Source organism: Nannospalax galili, unplaced genomic scaffold (genome assembly GCF_000622305.1).
Source record: "Nannospalax galili isolate Female #2095 unplaced genomic scaffold, S.galili_v1.0 scaffold698, whole genome shotgun sequence".
NCBI lineage: Eukaryota > Metazoa > Chordata > Mammalia > Rodentia > Spalacidae > Nannospalax > Nannospalax galili.
In genome coordinates, this window is record NW_008341886.1 from 1,276,098 (window position 1) to 1,292,940 (window position 16,843).

The following is a 16,843-nucleotide window of genomic DNA, read 5'->3' on the forward strand; positions in this document are numbered from 1 at the left end:
AGGGGCTGCGGGCCGGGCTGCGCACTCGCGTCGGGAGCCGCCTCGCGCCCGCCGCGCTCGCCCTGCTCCCCGCCGGCATCCCTTGTCCCGCGGCCGCGCTCCGACAACAAAAGCAGAAGATGCTGCAGTTGGGCAAGGTCAGGACCTTGCTCTGAAGCCGGGCGGCGGCGCGCACGCCTCTCCCCGGACTGAGGAGCTGTCTCTGGTGGCGGGTGCATGTTCGCCAGGAAGCAGTCCGGCGCCGCGCCGTTCGGTGAGTTGCCTTTACTGGGCTGCCGGAGCCAGGCGCATCCTCTCCTCCGCGTCCTCCTCCTCCTCGCGCCAGTGGGGGTTGGTCCTCGGATGCCAGCCGGCCAGGGGTGGCGGCGGCGGCTGTGGGGGGCTGCCTAGCCTGCCTGGGGAGAAGGACCGCGGTCTCGCCGGGTGCCCTCTCGGAAGAAGAAGGCTCTGCCCCGAACGGGGTCTGGGGTCAGTGCCTTTCTTGGAGCGGTGGTTACCAAGCGGCTCCTCTGCGTGCTCCCCCTCCCTGCCGCCCCTCTCCCCCGGAGGACGCGTATATAGGGCAACACCGAGATGCTGCTCCCCGCCACCCTCCAGAGCAACCGGGTAGCATTCATGACGTCCCTAATATACGGTAGAAGACGGCGTGGGGGTGGGGAAGACTTCCCTCCAGTCTTGCCCTTATGCTCAATGTCATTACGATGTTTGGCTAGAACAAAACGGAAAGACTTAGTCACATGCGTCCATGGCCATTTCTTCTGTCTCCCGCTGCTTACCAGACCCAGACCCCTTTGGTCTATATTTAGTGGTTTCCGAGGACGCATTTTCAGCGGGATTCACAGGTTTCAGGGGCTCCTGTGCCCTGACAATAGATAAGGAGGCTCTGGAAAGCGCTGCCGGAGAGCCAGGTTTGGCAAGCTGTGCGTGTGCGTGGAGATACGCGGTACGATATTTGGGTGATTCGTAATTAATGGCTGAAAGCAAAGCTGCGCCCCTCTTCCTCTTCTGATGTGCAGTGTGTTTTCATCGATTGCACTCAGCAGGTTTGAGCTGCTCTGCTCAGAATAAAGTCTCTAGGAAGGAGGTGCAGCCTCCTTGGTCTGGGGGTGGGGGTAGAAAACAGACTAGGGGATTCAAGGGATGTGCGTCCCTGGTCGCTGTGCTTCCCACAAAGAGCACTTACTTCCCGAATGCCCCAAGTTGCGTTCCCCTGTAAACACCGGAGTAATGAAGGGTGTGGAGGATGAGAAAAGAGGGCCGGCTATGTTTGCAAGGGGTTTGCATTTCCCTCATTTGAACCGATCTGATTTGCTTGAGCTCTGCAAGGCTTTATAAATATGCGTGCCTAATGTCTTCAGGCAAATATGTTGGCTAAGAGGACATAGGTAATAAGCAACTACCAGGCCTAATAAGCATGACGGACAGTTCACTTTTAGGGACTGTGTGACTGATATGTAAGATGCTGGGAATTTTCTGCACTGACTTCCATGAAAATGGGGAGGTGCTGGCACTACCCGCGAGTGAGTTACCTCATTGTGCTTCCTTCCACTGTGGTAGTTCGGTAATCTCTGCTGGTGAGCATGCACCTCCACAAGTCAAAGCCTTCCCAGTCACACTACTTCTAAAATCCCATGGAAAAGTGTCTGTATGACTCATTTTGAATGGCCGAGATGGACCTGTGTATGATTTGGGGGATTCGCTCCATGGGAAGTGTGGCCAATAGGGGCAAGAATTCTGTAGGGAATGGATGCTTTCAACTCCCCTGTGCTTCTTCCCTTAGTGTTTCTCTGTGACATGCAAAATCCATTGTTAGTGTTAAGCAGCATCCTGTGGGTCTGTGGGTTATGAGGTCTCCGGCTTGAATGAAGATGATTACATTTGGAGCTAGGTGTTGATGTGGAAGGACAATGATTACTGTGACAGCAAGTGAGCACTGCATGAAGCTCCAGAGGCGTCCACAGGGCTCAAGTTAGCCAAACGCTGTGATTAGATTCCTCAACACTGCTGTAGTTTCACCTAATTCACGTTCAAAGAACTTTCCAAGAGCACCCTGTTGTGCCCTTACATTATTTTAATATGACATTTCTTTCAAAAGCAAGCATTAGATGAACAGGTTTGCCTTTCTTCTTCTTCTTCTTCTTCTTCTTTCTCCCCTTTGAGTGTAGTGTTTTAGTCTTAACCATGGATCTTTAAGGACTAGTTTATGTGGCATGTGCCTTTAGAGAGCTGCTGTCCAGCCGGAGAAAAGCCGTCTGTATGGCGTACATGGCTTTTATGTTGTACTGTGCATTGAAAATGATGGTACTCGATTGAATGGCACCTGTAAGCTGTGCATGAGTTATCGCTCTAATAAAATTGTCACAGTCTTCATGAAAGCGGTTATTTCATTTGGTGTGGGTTTATGCAGTTGTATAAGTCAGTCATTACAGATGCCAGCAATGTTTTCAATGTTTGTAATAAAAGTCATGTACTGTCAACTTAAAGCATTTCCATCTACTTCACAGCTTTCACAATACAATAGAAGACAATTCTTCCAGTTCAATAGTTCAAGAGAGAGAAAGTAAGCGAGAGAAAAAGAGAAAAGAAATTAAATGATATTAGTTAGAAAAGGCAATTTGTAGTTTTGTTAAGTAATTTCTAGGGATAATATCACTTTCATAATGGATTCTAAAATTTAAAAATGAACTTACAATGTTCTCAAGAATATTGCTTTCAGCATGTAATCAGATGTAGTGCCTCTCCGGAAAATGGCACAGAATTTGCTGTTTTCTGTTCTACTTCTTCAAAGTTTTCTTTTGTAGGGTCTGCAGTTATATGGAACTATTGATGAATTTCGCAGTGTAGTATAGTCAGGTTGTTCTCATATAATCAAATAATAAATATAAATTTGAAATGCTTTATTGTTCATAAGGCCAGATATAGCTTGCATGGATCAGTGCACCTAGTTGTACCAAACCAACTGAAATCAAAATTAGAAGTGTTAAACTTCATCTTTGGAGAGGGTCTGTTGTCCCGTTTTCTGCCTTCTGTAGAATATGGACACGCCCCTTTGTGCTGGTTTCTCTTTGTGAATGACACGCTTACTTCTCACAGAAGCTGATGCTGTTATTCCCCTTTCTGACGTCACTTTCATTTTCAAAAGATCCCATGTAGTTGGCAGTATTTATACTCAAACTCGCTGAGTAAGAGCCAAGCATACACTGCTCAGTTATTTTTTAAGCCAGCACTTTGGCTGAAGGTGTGGCACAATGCATTTCTGCTGGCTAGCTCTTGAGTAATTGCATTTTAAATCTAAATTCTCCCTCTGGATTCCTTGATAGCTGTCACTGTCCATAATCCAAGGCATTCTTAGGCTCAGAGTACTCAGGCGGCTTCACGAAGTGCTATGCTGTTGTATGTGAAAAGTTAATTTGATTGAAGTAGTTCGTAATTCTTATTGCTAGCTTCAAGTTTGTCTGATCATATGCCAAATCAACAGCTTTTTATATGACTATAAAATATTAAACATGTCACAAATAAATAGTTCCCATCACATTGTCTGCCAGTCCAACCTACTGATTAAAAAACTGCCTGGTTAGGTTTAATGAATCCAATTATATTCACAAACAGTACCTCCAGCACAGAAAACTCACAGGAATATTTTATCGTACTGTAATATTAGTCCTTTAAATGTTAAAACTCATAACAAAAATGTGGAGCTATGACACCTCCAGTTTTTCATATTTTGATCACATAGCAGTTAAGGGTAATTTCAAGCTCTGTATCTTGATTAATTAATTGATAGCAAATGAATTATCAGCATTAGGATATTGAAGTTAGACTCTGTATCAATTAGTTTTTGACAAATTACAAATAATGACTAAATAAGTGAAACAATGATTTCTAGAAATTTCCATCTTAAATAGATAACTATTTCCCTGGCCAGGTTACCTGGCAAATGCTAAACTTATTTTCATGTCTCTGTATGTTACATGGTCAAGTATGGTCTAGCATTTCTTGTAGATACAATACCCACACATAGGTTGTAAGGCAGAGCCTAATTTTTCTCTTTAAATATGTTACTAACCTGTAGTAATAGTTATTGGAAAAGTTCAATAATGTAATACTGTTTTCCAGGAGCATACTTAATTTTTGTATCTGTCAGATGGGTACAGGAAGACAAAAAAAAATCTCAAAAATGTTGGTTTGAAGATAAAGTACATGAACAAATGACTTGTAAATTTAAACAGAATAGATCCATACTTACTTATTAAGACATATAATGGTACTAAATAGATTATTGTTATTATTAAATGGGATCCCATCTTCTATAGCAAAAGTTGCACTGCTGTAATATTATTTTATATAGATACATTTAATATTATTATATTTGTAGCTTTGCATATAAAATGCCACATTTTCTATCTTGAAGCATTTTATTTCTTTATGTATTTAAAAATATAATTATTGAGCTGAAAACTTAATTTATATTTCTCATTGCTGTTATTTTAAAAGATTTTGATCCCAATAATTAGAAATTTCAAAACTTTGACATTATTATTATTATGCCAGTCTCCTCATTAAGATAAAAGCTTCATGTTGTACAATAAATATTATAGACTTTAATAAGCATCACACTTGAGGCCAAATATTAAGCAGCTTGGCAGTTCAAAAGCACAGGGCTCAAGATCCAGGCCAACTCAATCAGACCAGGGCCCACCCAGAGTGGTAAAATGGGTGTTGGGCAGGTCCTAGCCTGAGGACTGTTTGGGACTGATTGCCACTAGGTGAGGGAAAAGTAGCCCTTCCTTAAGATCTCTAGATGTGCTGAATAGACTCCAGTGGATAAACTTGCACTGAAGGACATCTGGATAAAATGCTTGATCGGATGGAACTTAATATGTATGGCAAATACATGAGGCCTGGTGAGGAGAGTGTGGAGGGCAGGGATTGGGGTGTGGGCGTGTGGGTGGGGAGGGGTTTTAATTTGATTAAGAACTGTTGTATGAAATGTACATAAGCTTTTAGAAAGCACAGAGTTCAATCTCAACATAACATTATTGTGAAAGAATAAAACAGATAGATACGGAGGCAGCAAAAATCATGAAGTGAAGAGGAGATCCAGTCTTTCTTAAAACCAAGTCCTCAGAAAGAGAACCAAATACTGATGAGAAGACAGACAGACATGCAGGGATCTGCTCCTCCACATTTGTGAATGCCCAGCTCCTTTGGCCTCATTACCTTCTAGTTTGAGTTACATCTGTGATCTTCAGCAACACGAGTTTTTTAACCTCACATATTTTGAAGTATGGTAGAATTTGCTACAGAATATGACCCATGTGACACAGAACTAATTTATCTTCAGTCAAGAAAACGTTGTGACAATCAATGTTGTTATTTATATTCAAATTTATTTTTTGTTGTAGGAACTGCCAATTATGTTACCAGAGTAAAATACATAAATGCATTTCTGGTTGTCATAAAAATATTTTTAAAGAAAGTAAACAGGTGAACCAATTATATTTGGCTAAAATAGTATAGGTGTATGTGTGAACATTTCTATAAGTTTTTAATGACATGAACATACTATTTCCTGAAAGGGATAACTGTCCCTTAGTAGCATTAGATGATGAGGAACAGTTAATAAAGTCATTTAAATTAGCAAGAATACTTATCCTCCATAGGTGAAGGCTAGAATCTTCTCATTAGTATTTTTTGTTTACTTGATAGTTGTGATTCTCACAGCTGATACTAACCTGATTTAAAAGTTTTGGGTTAGTTAAAACGTGTTTTCACACATGCAGCATGTAGTTTCTTCTTTTGGTTAAGCAGTCCCTTGATCATCTTGTGATGTCTTTTGAAATACCTCTTCTCTTTTAGACATGTCACAACATAAATCACAGAATGGCATATATTTATTTTGAAAATTATTAAATGTAAAGAAATATTGCTTACTTATGTCTTTAAGGTACCAATAAATATCAACCACTGGATCATCATGTTCTGGGCAAGTTGGGAAATTAGAAAGGGAAAAGATAAAGGAATGTGCCACACATGATTAAGCATAGTTTTGTATGGCAGCTGCATAATATTTCAGGTCCTTGGTCTGCCTTCTCTCCTCTCTTCCCTCAGAGTCAGAGCTGCCTCTGAGCTTGTAAAGCCTTGCTCTCTGAAGACAAGGAGCTTTCCAGAGCAAAGAAGGAAAGCAAGCCGCTCCTGTACTCTTCAGAGGCAGAGAAAGTGAAAGGTTGGCATGAGGCCAGACATGGTTCATTAATTAAGTTCCCTTCACCTGAAAGGAAACACTGGAGGTAGGAAGAAGTGCTCCCCATTGCCATGGTCTATAAAGAATTCTAGTTGATAGGATTCAGGACATAGAAGCATTCACAGTATCTCACCTAGTAACTGAGTTCTTTAGATACTGAATACTATTTTGATATCATATCACAATTATCAGCGGAGGCCTACTGAGTTGGCTGATTTATAGTGAGGATGATCCATGAAATTCAGCTGCATTGAGTGACTAACCCTTAGTGCTTCCTCCCTACTCTCCATGTTTGTTTTTAACTGTTAGTAATTGAATGACCATGTAAGTGATGTGAATTGAGTAATGGAAGGATAGTATCGAAAGCTGATTCCCAAATCATATATAAATGTTAATCCCAGCCAGCTGTTATCCACACAGAATATGCTGCCTCAGTGATGCTCATCAGCATTTGACTGTTTCATATATCAGTATTAATAGTTATGATCATGGGCAGAGATAAGAAATAAGTAAATATTGCATTTATAAATATATGTTTTATTTGACTCTGAGCACGGCCTCTCAACCTCAAAATGGCCACTTTTATAATAAATTCTATTCTTCTCTAGCAAATATTTTATCTGGTGTTTCAAATATTAGAATAACATAACTGTTATTACTTTTAACTATAGAATACTCTAACTTCCAGAAAGAGCTACTGCTTTGGCAGCATACCAAGTTCTTGAAATATAAAAGAACTACTATTGAACTTTCTGTTTTTAATAAAGTCCTCACTGGTACAGAGTTTGGTTCTTGCTTGAATCATGGGCAATTTGGATGAGAACTGACCATATAGACAAATGGGGAATGTTAACAAGTCTCAGTGGCATCACCAATCATGTCATATTTACCTGTGACTTGGTGGGTACTGTGGGAAGACTCGGGAAGGTAATGTGAGGATCGGGCTTTTCAGTGGCTTGATATTTTTTAGAGATAATCATATTGTAAAATTCAATGTAGATATGAGTTATATTTTAGAAAAATAGTTATTTTGGAGATATTCCTGATACCTAACCTAAAAAGAAAATCAAGGCAAAATCCTAGCAGAATACATACCAGTACACATACCCAACCACACTTACACAGAAATGTGAGAACACAATGTTTACAGTGTGGTTTCAAGTATTTTCTTCTTATGTAATATTAGTCCATTAAATTTATCACAGCTCAATGTATATCATATTACTAAACAGGGAAAACCACATCTTTAAATTTTTGAAAGGAATATGATATTTTGGATAAATCACACCATTTACTTGACCTTAAGTTAAAAAAGTATATTCTTACAGAGCATATATTACTTACTTTTTAATAATCCACACTTCTGTTTTATTCTGTTTTAAATTGCAATACATTAAGTAGGATTAGCAACTGAAATCTTCTTGAGAATGCTAAAGCACATGAATGCAGTGTTTTTCTCTTTTCCAATTAAGATTTACTATTTTATGTTTTAAAAAAAGAATGCCTAGTCACTAGCAATTTGAAAATATAGAAAATGTTAAAAAGTTAAAAGTTTATGCCCAGAAAGGACCTTCATTTCGAAAGCAGTGCTGATCAGGATAAACCTTTGCACATTCTGCACATTGCTCACACCCTGTTCCTTATCTTTGTCATGTGAGGTGGCTTTTCACCTTAGCTTCTGCGTCTCGTTCCTTTGGGTAGCACCACATACGTAATGCGCAGATTCTGGAGAAGGATGGTGTTTGTGTCTCTTGGCAGCACATGCAGGGCAGTGATTGCCCTCTTGATAGCTGTACCCTTTTCATCAGGCTTTGCCTAGATTATATCCTAAGATGACTTTTTCAAGGTTGTTGATTCATGTTGTCAAGGCGACCCCAGAGAAGTTGTAGAATTTATATTTCAGCACAACAAAAGATAATTATCTCATGATATTGGCAGCTTGCAGCACTGGATACAGTAAGTGTCCATTAGATATGGAGGAAATTGTGTTTTCCTGTGATTTAATTTTAGTCTTTTAAAATATTTTAAGGTTAAACACTTCATCAGCTGTTGTCCAGTTTTAAGTTTGGGGAGAGACTATTTGTGTCCACTAGGCCCATTTCTCCTTTTCTCTGTTTGCCTCTTTTATTACTTATTTGAATCATTTGTCTATAGTAATTGCTTCATCTTTTGCTGTGTTTCAACAGGTGTAGACCTCGTTTTATTTATACTTACTCTGGGAACACAGTTCTAAACTCTGATATTAAATGTATGCACTTTCTTGGTCTACTCTTTAAAAAACAAAACAATGTATCACTCTCTGATTTTGTAAATACATCAATGAAGCAGATAAGTAGGAAATAGCTTAAAAGTTGGACCCCCAAGTAACTAAGTTTAAATTTCAAGTTTACCATTTTTTTTCTTTTAGCAAGGTAGTGGGTTGCTACCGTCATTGTGGGTAGAGGGGAAATAATAATTCCTGCATCTTTGGGTTGTATTGAGGGAAAAATTAAGAAACAATGTACTTAAAATACTTAGCAATGTACTTAGTGTCTTAGTAAAGAGACCACTGGAACAGTAGCTATTTTTTCTATGAAATAGTAAAGAAACAAAATCCTTTATATAGTGTGTATCCTGATTTTTTTCTATATGAAGCAGAATTAAGCACCTGGCAGAGGGCCTCTGTGTGAGAAGACCAGGTGTTCCTCACCCTCCAGACCCTGGGGTGGATGCTTCTTGCCCATGGCACAAGCATTTATTTTCTCACAGGTCCCTTCTTGTCAGGTTCAAGTTCATTGGGAAAGTTTAGTTTGACACCTGTCTCGGCCAAATGCATGATTTGCCATATTCTCCTCCTCTCCATAGAGACATGTACTTTTTGCTGTGCTTTCCAAAAACCACCTTTACTCCACATAAGTAATCTTTCTTTTTTATTATTGATCCTCACATCCTAGGTAGTAATCATGTTAATAATGACAAACCATATATATAGCTTAAAATATAGTCTATTAAATTGTGAGGGGGGAATAAGGAGAGGTGTGAATAGGGAAGGAGATCTGAATACCATCCAATTATAGTGCATGAAAATAACAAATATTCAATAAAAATCTGACAATTATAAATCTATGTCTATGGCATTAAATTTTATAGCTCAATGAAAAAAATTTATTATTTCATCTTGCGTGTGAATGTTTTACCTACATATATGTAATGTGCCATGTGCATGCAATGCCCATGGAGGCCAGAAGACAATGATGATCCCCTGGAACTGGAGGTATTAACAGTTGTGACCCACTCTATGGGTGCTGGGAACGGAACCTGGGTCCTCTGCAAGAGCAGCCAGTGTTCCTAACTGCAGAGACATCGCTCCAATCCCTAGGTTTCTTCTTATTGTCAAAAGTGGCTTATGAGTGCTGGGCATCCTGGTATACAACTTTAATTCCAGGACTCTGGAGGCAGAGGCAGGTAGAGTTTAAGTTTAAGGCCAGCCTGGTCTACACAGTGAGTTCCAGACCCTGTCTCAAAAAAGACAAAAAAAAAAAAAAAAAAAAAAAAAAAAAAGTGGCTCATGAACTGAGGGTTTTTGATGTTGTTTGTTTGCTTTGAGTTAATTTTCAGTAGTGGACACTGGGGTCTCATGTAAAGACAGTGTATAAAGACTGCAAGTTCTGAGATCCAGATCATACTTGTTATTTGTAATTGGCTGTCACCTTATATCTGTGCCTATTTTGTCATTTGCTTATTGAGATCAAGCTTTCAGGGGTTTGTGGAAGTGAAAAATTCAAAAATTGTATGAAAATATTACAGGAAACATTTAAATTCAAAATACATGACTTGAACATATGCTAGTATTTAAGTTGGAATAAAGGTATGTTCTTGCCTGTAAAATTGAATGTATGAGTTCCACTGCAAATACAGTTACAAAAATGTCCACTTCCCTGATGGCTACATGATTTGCTGCGGACCATGCGATTGGGTATTTATTGCCCAAAGGAAGAGCTCTCTGTGAGAACATTCTTAAAGGTTAAACCCAGTTGGCCCCAGAAATTTCTGTGAAGGTTTTTCTTTTTGCACTGATATTTTCTACTTTTAAAAAGGGGTTGCATACCCCTTTTTCACTCTTCAAGAGTGAAATCTGTCAAGCTGTCTCTAGAACATTCTCTCCTGGAAGGCTGCCGAGTCTGGCGCCTGTGAGGTTTTATCAGAACAGCTTTAGAGGTGTGAACTGTGGTTGGCTTCCATTTTCTTTAAGCATATTTCCTTATATACTTGAATAGAATTGCAGAAATTCTTCTCGCTCCAACTATAGACCGCCAATAGGAAGAAATCATGGGTAAGTTCAGAATTTTAATTTGTTTCATGTTCTTCAAACTTTTGAAGGAAAAAGTGAGATGAAGATTCCTCTTGAATATACTGCTTAGTGAAGAGCCAGGTTTTAGAATTGGAGAAGATGCCTTAATTGTGATTTTGCTTGCTATTTATTTCATACATAGTGCTCTAGTTCCCTTATTAATTTAAATTTTTCTTTTCTGCAATTCCAGCAGGCTGCATTGTGTAGGGACATCATTCTTCCTATTTAAGCAGTTTGGGGGTACATGTGGAGTACTACTAACCCATACTTGTGAACTGAAGAAGTAGAGTGTGGGAGAAAAGGAGTCGAGGGTAGTGGAGAAAATTGACAGGTAGTACCCCTTGCTCGACAGGATGTCACATGCTCATACCAGACCTGTGTGTTCTGGAGCATGCTGAGCTAGAGGCTGGGCAAAAATGGAAGACATTTTGAGAATTCAGAAAAGAAGTAGTTTGAACTTCTTTCAGCAACAGAATTTTTAATAATGTGCTTATCAGTGGTTCATTTATTTATATATTTATTCACTAAACTGGGCAGAATTAATTTTTTGAAAAGAAGTCATAAAACAATGTGTTTTGGGGTGTGTGCCTCCAGAGCCAGATAACCTGTCTTCCTCCTGAGGCTTAGCACTCTCCTACATGGAAAGTTGTGATTTGTCTCCTTTTCAAACTTGGATTTTAGATTTACATGGTGGGACAGTCATGTTTGCCGGCAGATTTCTGGCCCCCTTCCCTTCCTCAGTGTGCAAATTCTCTTCAAATATAGGGATGGTCACTAGGACTCCAGCTCATTCAGTATGAAGTGTAGACACTATATGCTTCCCACAGTGTAGTGAGATGACTTTACACATCTTCATAGCCTGACGAAGTACCTGTTACAGCATCTCAGTCACATCTACAGGATGTCAGGTGGTCTACAGGATGTACATAGCATGTACACAACTGACCCAGCCCCTAAAGCATTGGCTTGAGTGGGGAGTGGGAGGAAAAAGAAGCAAAGTTATTCCTTGGGGCTTTCTAGCACTGTGGTTTGTTCATGTGCATTTTCATATTTTAGCACTTGAAAGTGAGGATAAGCATTTTGAAAGCAACACAACAGATTTTTGGACCAATAAATTTTGTCGTGTTCACAAATTCTCCGAACACCCTGAGGTGAGATCTACCTGGTTGCAAATTTGGGGAACCCTTCTAGTTATTTATCATTGTAGCTGATTGAGGTGGGGTGGGCCAGGACTCAGCGGCTTGCAAACGCTGAATTATTTTCACAGTTTTTTCAGTATCATTTATGTTTACACAGTTGTGTCTGTTTCATAGTACTCTTGTCTCTTTAGTATTTTAAACAAACTGTTTTATAGACTATAAAGGAAAATTAATATTTTATTTGCTATAGCTTGTTGATGCTGAATGCATATGCCCATAATTTATATCGAAGAGGCTGTCCATAGATTATAGGAGTGATTTCAGTGTTACTGTTGAATAGTAGAACATGATACCTATGTGTTTCCTGCTGGTGCATCTTTGAGGGTAGATGCTGCAGGTCATTGGGAAAGAATAAAGCTGCTGCTCTGTACATTATATGCATCAAGAAGTACACACAAGGTGAGCTGATCATTCTGGTGTATGCATGTGCTGTTCAGTGGTTTGCAGTGGTACTAGTAACATGTGGAACCTCTTCCATAATCATATCAAGAAGCAAGCTGCACATATATGCTGGTTTTAAATATGGCACAATATCTGATGTCAGGTGCTACAATGTACAGATGTGTGGTGTGCAGAATACATGATGCTGGAAGAGTTTTTGATGCTCTTGAGAATGATGAGCAACAGGTGATATAGTATTTTCCCAAATATGTAGACTACTGTGCAACATTATAAATTGAATATGGTACAAATGGTATAAATACCTAAACCAAGACCCAAGAGCATACCATGTTTCCCTAAGTCATGATAGGAAAAATATGTTGAAGGGCATTTGTGGTGGTCCAGTCTGACTTGGGGGGCTTCATTCATAAAATTACAGTAAAATGTGCTCATATTCAACTCAGGTGGCCATCATAACAAGCTGCCATACAGAGGCTTGTTACAGCAGACTTGTATTTTTTGCAGTTCTGAAGGCTGGAAGATTCAGCAGGTTTGTTTCCTGGTAAGGGCTCTCTTCCTGGCCCCAGATACTGCCTTCTAGTTACATCCCCACAGGGTCTTTTGTTGGATGACTTCCTGGGGAAATATTTCTGTTCGCCTCAGAAAGCAGGGATGATTCAAAGAAATGATTTCACCTGAGATGAGCTCGGCAAACCAGCGGACTTGTTTCAGGTTACTTATAGGAGCATGGACAGCTCAGGCAGCTGCATCACTGAGAAGTCTGTCCAAGCATGGCTAAATGACTCAGAGAAGCTGTACTACTGGATGGATGCCCTGCTCAGTTCACAGGAAGTTATTCCACTGAAGACTCTTCTCTTGGGCAGAAGTTGTTTGTTATGTAACCCAGGGGAAGGGCTTCATGAATCTTATGTTTCCTGTGAGTTTCATGAGTCTCCTGAGTCTCCTTCCCTCTTCTCAGAGGAAATGCTTCAATCTTTGGGAAACAGACATAACATCATCTCTGGATTTTTCTTCTTCATCTTGTAAGGTCACTAATTCCATTTAAGGCCCCACTCCTGTGACCTCATATAACCCTGATTACCTCCAAAAGACTCCAATCTCAAAATCTAATCATGTCAGAAGTTAGAGCTTCATCAGATGCATTTTTGCTGGGAGGAACACGTAGTTCATAAGAGATTCCAGGACCAAAACCAGTGAGGACCCCAAGGCCAAGAAGGCCAAACTTTATGGCAGATTTTGAGATCTAATATTGAATTAGTTCATGAATGAATAAGACTTTCCAATGGATAATCTAGGTTATTCTTTGGGGAACTTTAAATTCTTCAGTTCTCTTTAAATGTTCCACTTTGATGTATAAAATAGATACGACACAGAATCATGTTATGCATGTTTTTAGGGCTTTGCGGGTATTTTGTATTGTCGATGTAAGCCTCTCATCTTGGATTAACCTCCTCCTTCTTTTCACCTTCACCCTTAAGTGTTGGTTCAGGTGCCTCCTTACTAGGGTTTCCATTGCAGATTACTGGTGGCAGGAATACCTGCCTCTACTCTTCCTCCCTGCAGTGCATCATGCCCACAGCTTCTACAATGTATCTTCCAATCCACTTACATCTTCTCTTTTGATAGGACATTAGCAAGGATGGTCAAGAAAAGAACCACTGCTTCTGTTTTGTCACAACTTCCCACCCCCTTCTCAATGACAACTTTCTACCCCCTTCTCTCATAATCACAACTCCCCACGCCCTCCCTCTTAACCACAACTCCCCACCCCCTTCTCTCTTAACCACAACTCCCCACCCCCTTCTCTCTTAATGGTTTATTCAGCTACAGCTACTTTAACCACTTTTGTTCTTTCCCTAGTCATCTTGTTAGAGCAAACATTTCCCTCCTAAAATATGCCCGACTTCATCATCTTCATAATATGTACTTGAACTAGAAGTTATCGCTCTGTTGGTTTGTGAGTCGTTTTCATGTGTCCTTCAGTTAGAATGTACCGTCCTTGAGAGCACGTCATTAAAATACTTTAAAAGGAATCATAGATGGATCACAAATGCTAACTCATGAACATTAAAACATGCCTGGCTTCTAGGCCCACAGGTTAAGGAGGATACATTTTTAATACATGCATGGAAACCTACCATAGCTATATTTTGTAATGAGATAACAAGGTAGAAGGTAGATAATCTATCAGTAGTTGGTTATGAGAGATCAATATGATGGTTAGGTAGCTGATTAAGTTTCTATGGCCAGGTCTCACACAATGCTTTGCCTATTATGTTAGCTGACATACTAACTTCCATAATGCTACATGGTTCTATGAATGCAACTAGATGAGAAAAATCATCAACAGTCTTACCATCTGTGAACTCTGTGAGCTACAGTAACAATGAGCTTAGCAAGATATGCCCATTGGTTTAATAGTGGCATGAATGTTGTGGGAGTAACCAACCACTTTTTTTTTTATTAGATTTAAATCCCATTCCACAAGGTAGAACTCATGCCTTGTACCATTAACTGGGTGAAAACCTTGTGGCTGGCTAGTTCATGGGCCCTAGAGGAGAGCTCAAAACTGTTGTTCTGCTAAATGGATATGGTAATAAACTACTCCCAAAGATTTTATCTTTATAAATCCATAGATTACTGCATCTCTCAACCCTTTCAGAGAAGCTGCTTTTTGCAATAGTGTTTAATACAAAGACCCACAACTGGTCAGCATGCAGAGAATAAGATACTGTTGAGTGCTTTGCTCTAAATGGGACAGATGTATCGTACCCCTTTTCCCCAAGACTCAGGGATCATGACGAATAGGGGAAAGAAACGTTAGAAGAACCAGAGAGAGTAGAGCTCTGCAGGAAAGCAGTATTTCCCAACCATGGCAGCATCATTAGGGGTTCACAGAGTCCTACCCACAGCTGAAGCGCTATCAGCAATTGGGTAGCTGCTGGGGTGGGAGAGTCTGGGCTTTTTTTCAGGGATTTGGGAGGCAACTCCTGCTCTAGTAGATGGTCCTCCCACCCATGCACACAGGGACAGCACAACGTGGACTCAGTAGGTTAAAAACTAAAGTATATGAAGTTAAGGGGGATGTGGGGGAATAGGGGAGAAATTAGAAGGAAAGGTATGGAGGTGGATTTGATCAAAACACATTATATATGCATGCATTAAACGGTCAAATATTAAAAGAGAAAATAGCAGTTACATATATCCTGACATTCCCAGCCACACCAGGTTATGTATAAAGTCAAATTATCTCACAATAAATAGATTATCAATATCCTGAGCATCTTGGTTCAGCATGATAGATAGTAAATGTCCTTTAAAGTTCAACAAATTATAACTTTACCAGCTTCATCTCTCAGGAACAATAACCATCATCCCAAAGAAAAGTATTAGATTATAAACCACAGGGAGATGCTGAATTCTGTTGAGACTTTTAAGACTTTTCTATTAAAGTCATTATTTTAAGGATAAGTACAGATGAATGTACTCTAAATGGGACAGATGGTAATGTTAGGAGTGGTTAGCATATATAATTATTAATAGTAGATTTGTTTCCCAAAGTATATGTTTCCCATTGGATTTAAATTCCAGATACTTACCTCTACATTAGAATATTGCAACCAAAAATAAATTATTTCAAAGTACTATATAAGTACCAAAATGTTGATTTTGAGATAAGGCTCAGTTGATATATATGGAACACATTTCAGTGTTTTCATAATGAATAAACTTCAATGTGTTTGAGTTACTGAGTTTTAAAAAAGATTTTATTTATATTTTTGTGTGTATGAGTGTTTTGCCTGCATATATGTATGTGCACCATGTGTGTTCAGTACCCAACAAGGCCAGAAGATGGTGTTTGAGTCCCAGGAGTTGGAGTTACAGGTAGTTGTGAGCTGCCTTATGTTGGTGCTGGAATTGAACCCAAGTTCTCTGCAACAGCAGTGAATATTCTTAACCATGGAGCCATCTCTCCAGCCCTTTGAGTTTTTTTATACTGCAACATAATAAAATATTAGAACCTAATTATGTGACTTTAAGAGTGGAATTTTGATAAAAGAAATTACTGCATAAGATTGCAGAACTTTAACTGAAAATAAAAAAAAAATATGTGTGTGGAGAGAGATGGGTTGGGCAAGAAGTCCCAGTCTAGCTAAAGATCTGTTGGCAGATCCTAACAGATGGGAGACAGGAAATGCAGAGTCAGTTTTCTTTAAGGCGGTGATGTCTGTTAAATTGACCAAACTCCAAGGGATGGACACATAGCCAAGTACATTTGTGGAGCACAAGTTAGACTTGATGGGCTTTACAAAAAGAAAACAATTAATAGAGGGAATGAACTAGGGGGATGTACTAGGGTGGGGTGGAGATGGGGGAGGGGTTCTAAAAATGAACAAAATGCATTTTATGAAATTCTCAAAGATCAATAAAAATATTTAAATGTCAAAAAATGAAATTTTGGTAGTTTGATATGTACTTTTATTTATCTCATATGGGGAAATTGCAAGTTCAGAGTTAGCATAAAGTATTTGCTTTTATAAACCTTCATATCTATTGTTTGGACTCTATTGTTACAAAATCCCCTCCCTATTTAAATCAGCTATGCCTTTAGTAAATTGTCTTCAAAATACAAAACCTTCACATTGAAAATACTGTTGTCAAATGTGT

The 16,843-nt window shown here is 39.3% G+C and overlaps 1 protein-coding gene across 1 annotated transcript in view; it reads left to right on the plus strand.

Annotated features, from left to right (window-relative positions):
* Nucleotides 1-6: 6 nt before the first annotated feature.
* The window catches only part of Ctnnd2 (catenin delta 2), a 1,011,454-nt gene continuing 994,617 nt past the window's right edge, over nt 7-16,843 (plus strand). Inside the window, 1 exon segment of the mRNA XM_017799239.2 lies at nt 7-253. Coding sequence (XP_017654728.2) covers nt 217-253 — 37 coding nt within the window. The 5' untranslated portion in view covers nt 7-216.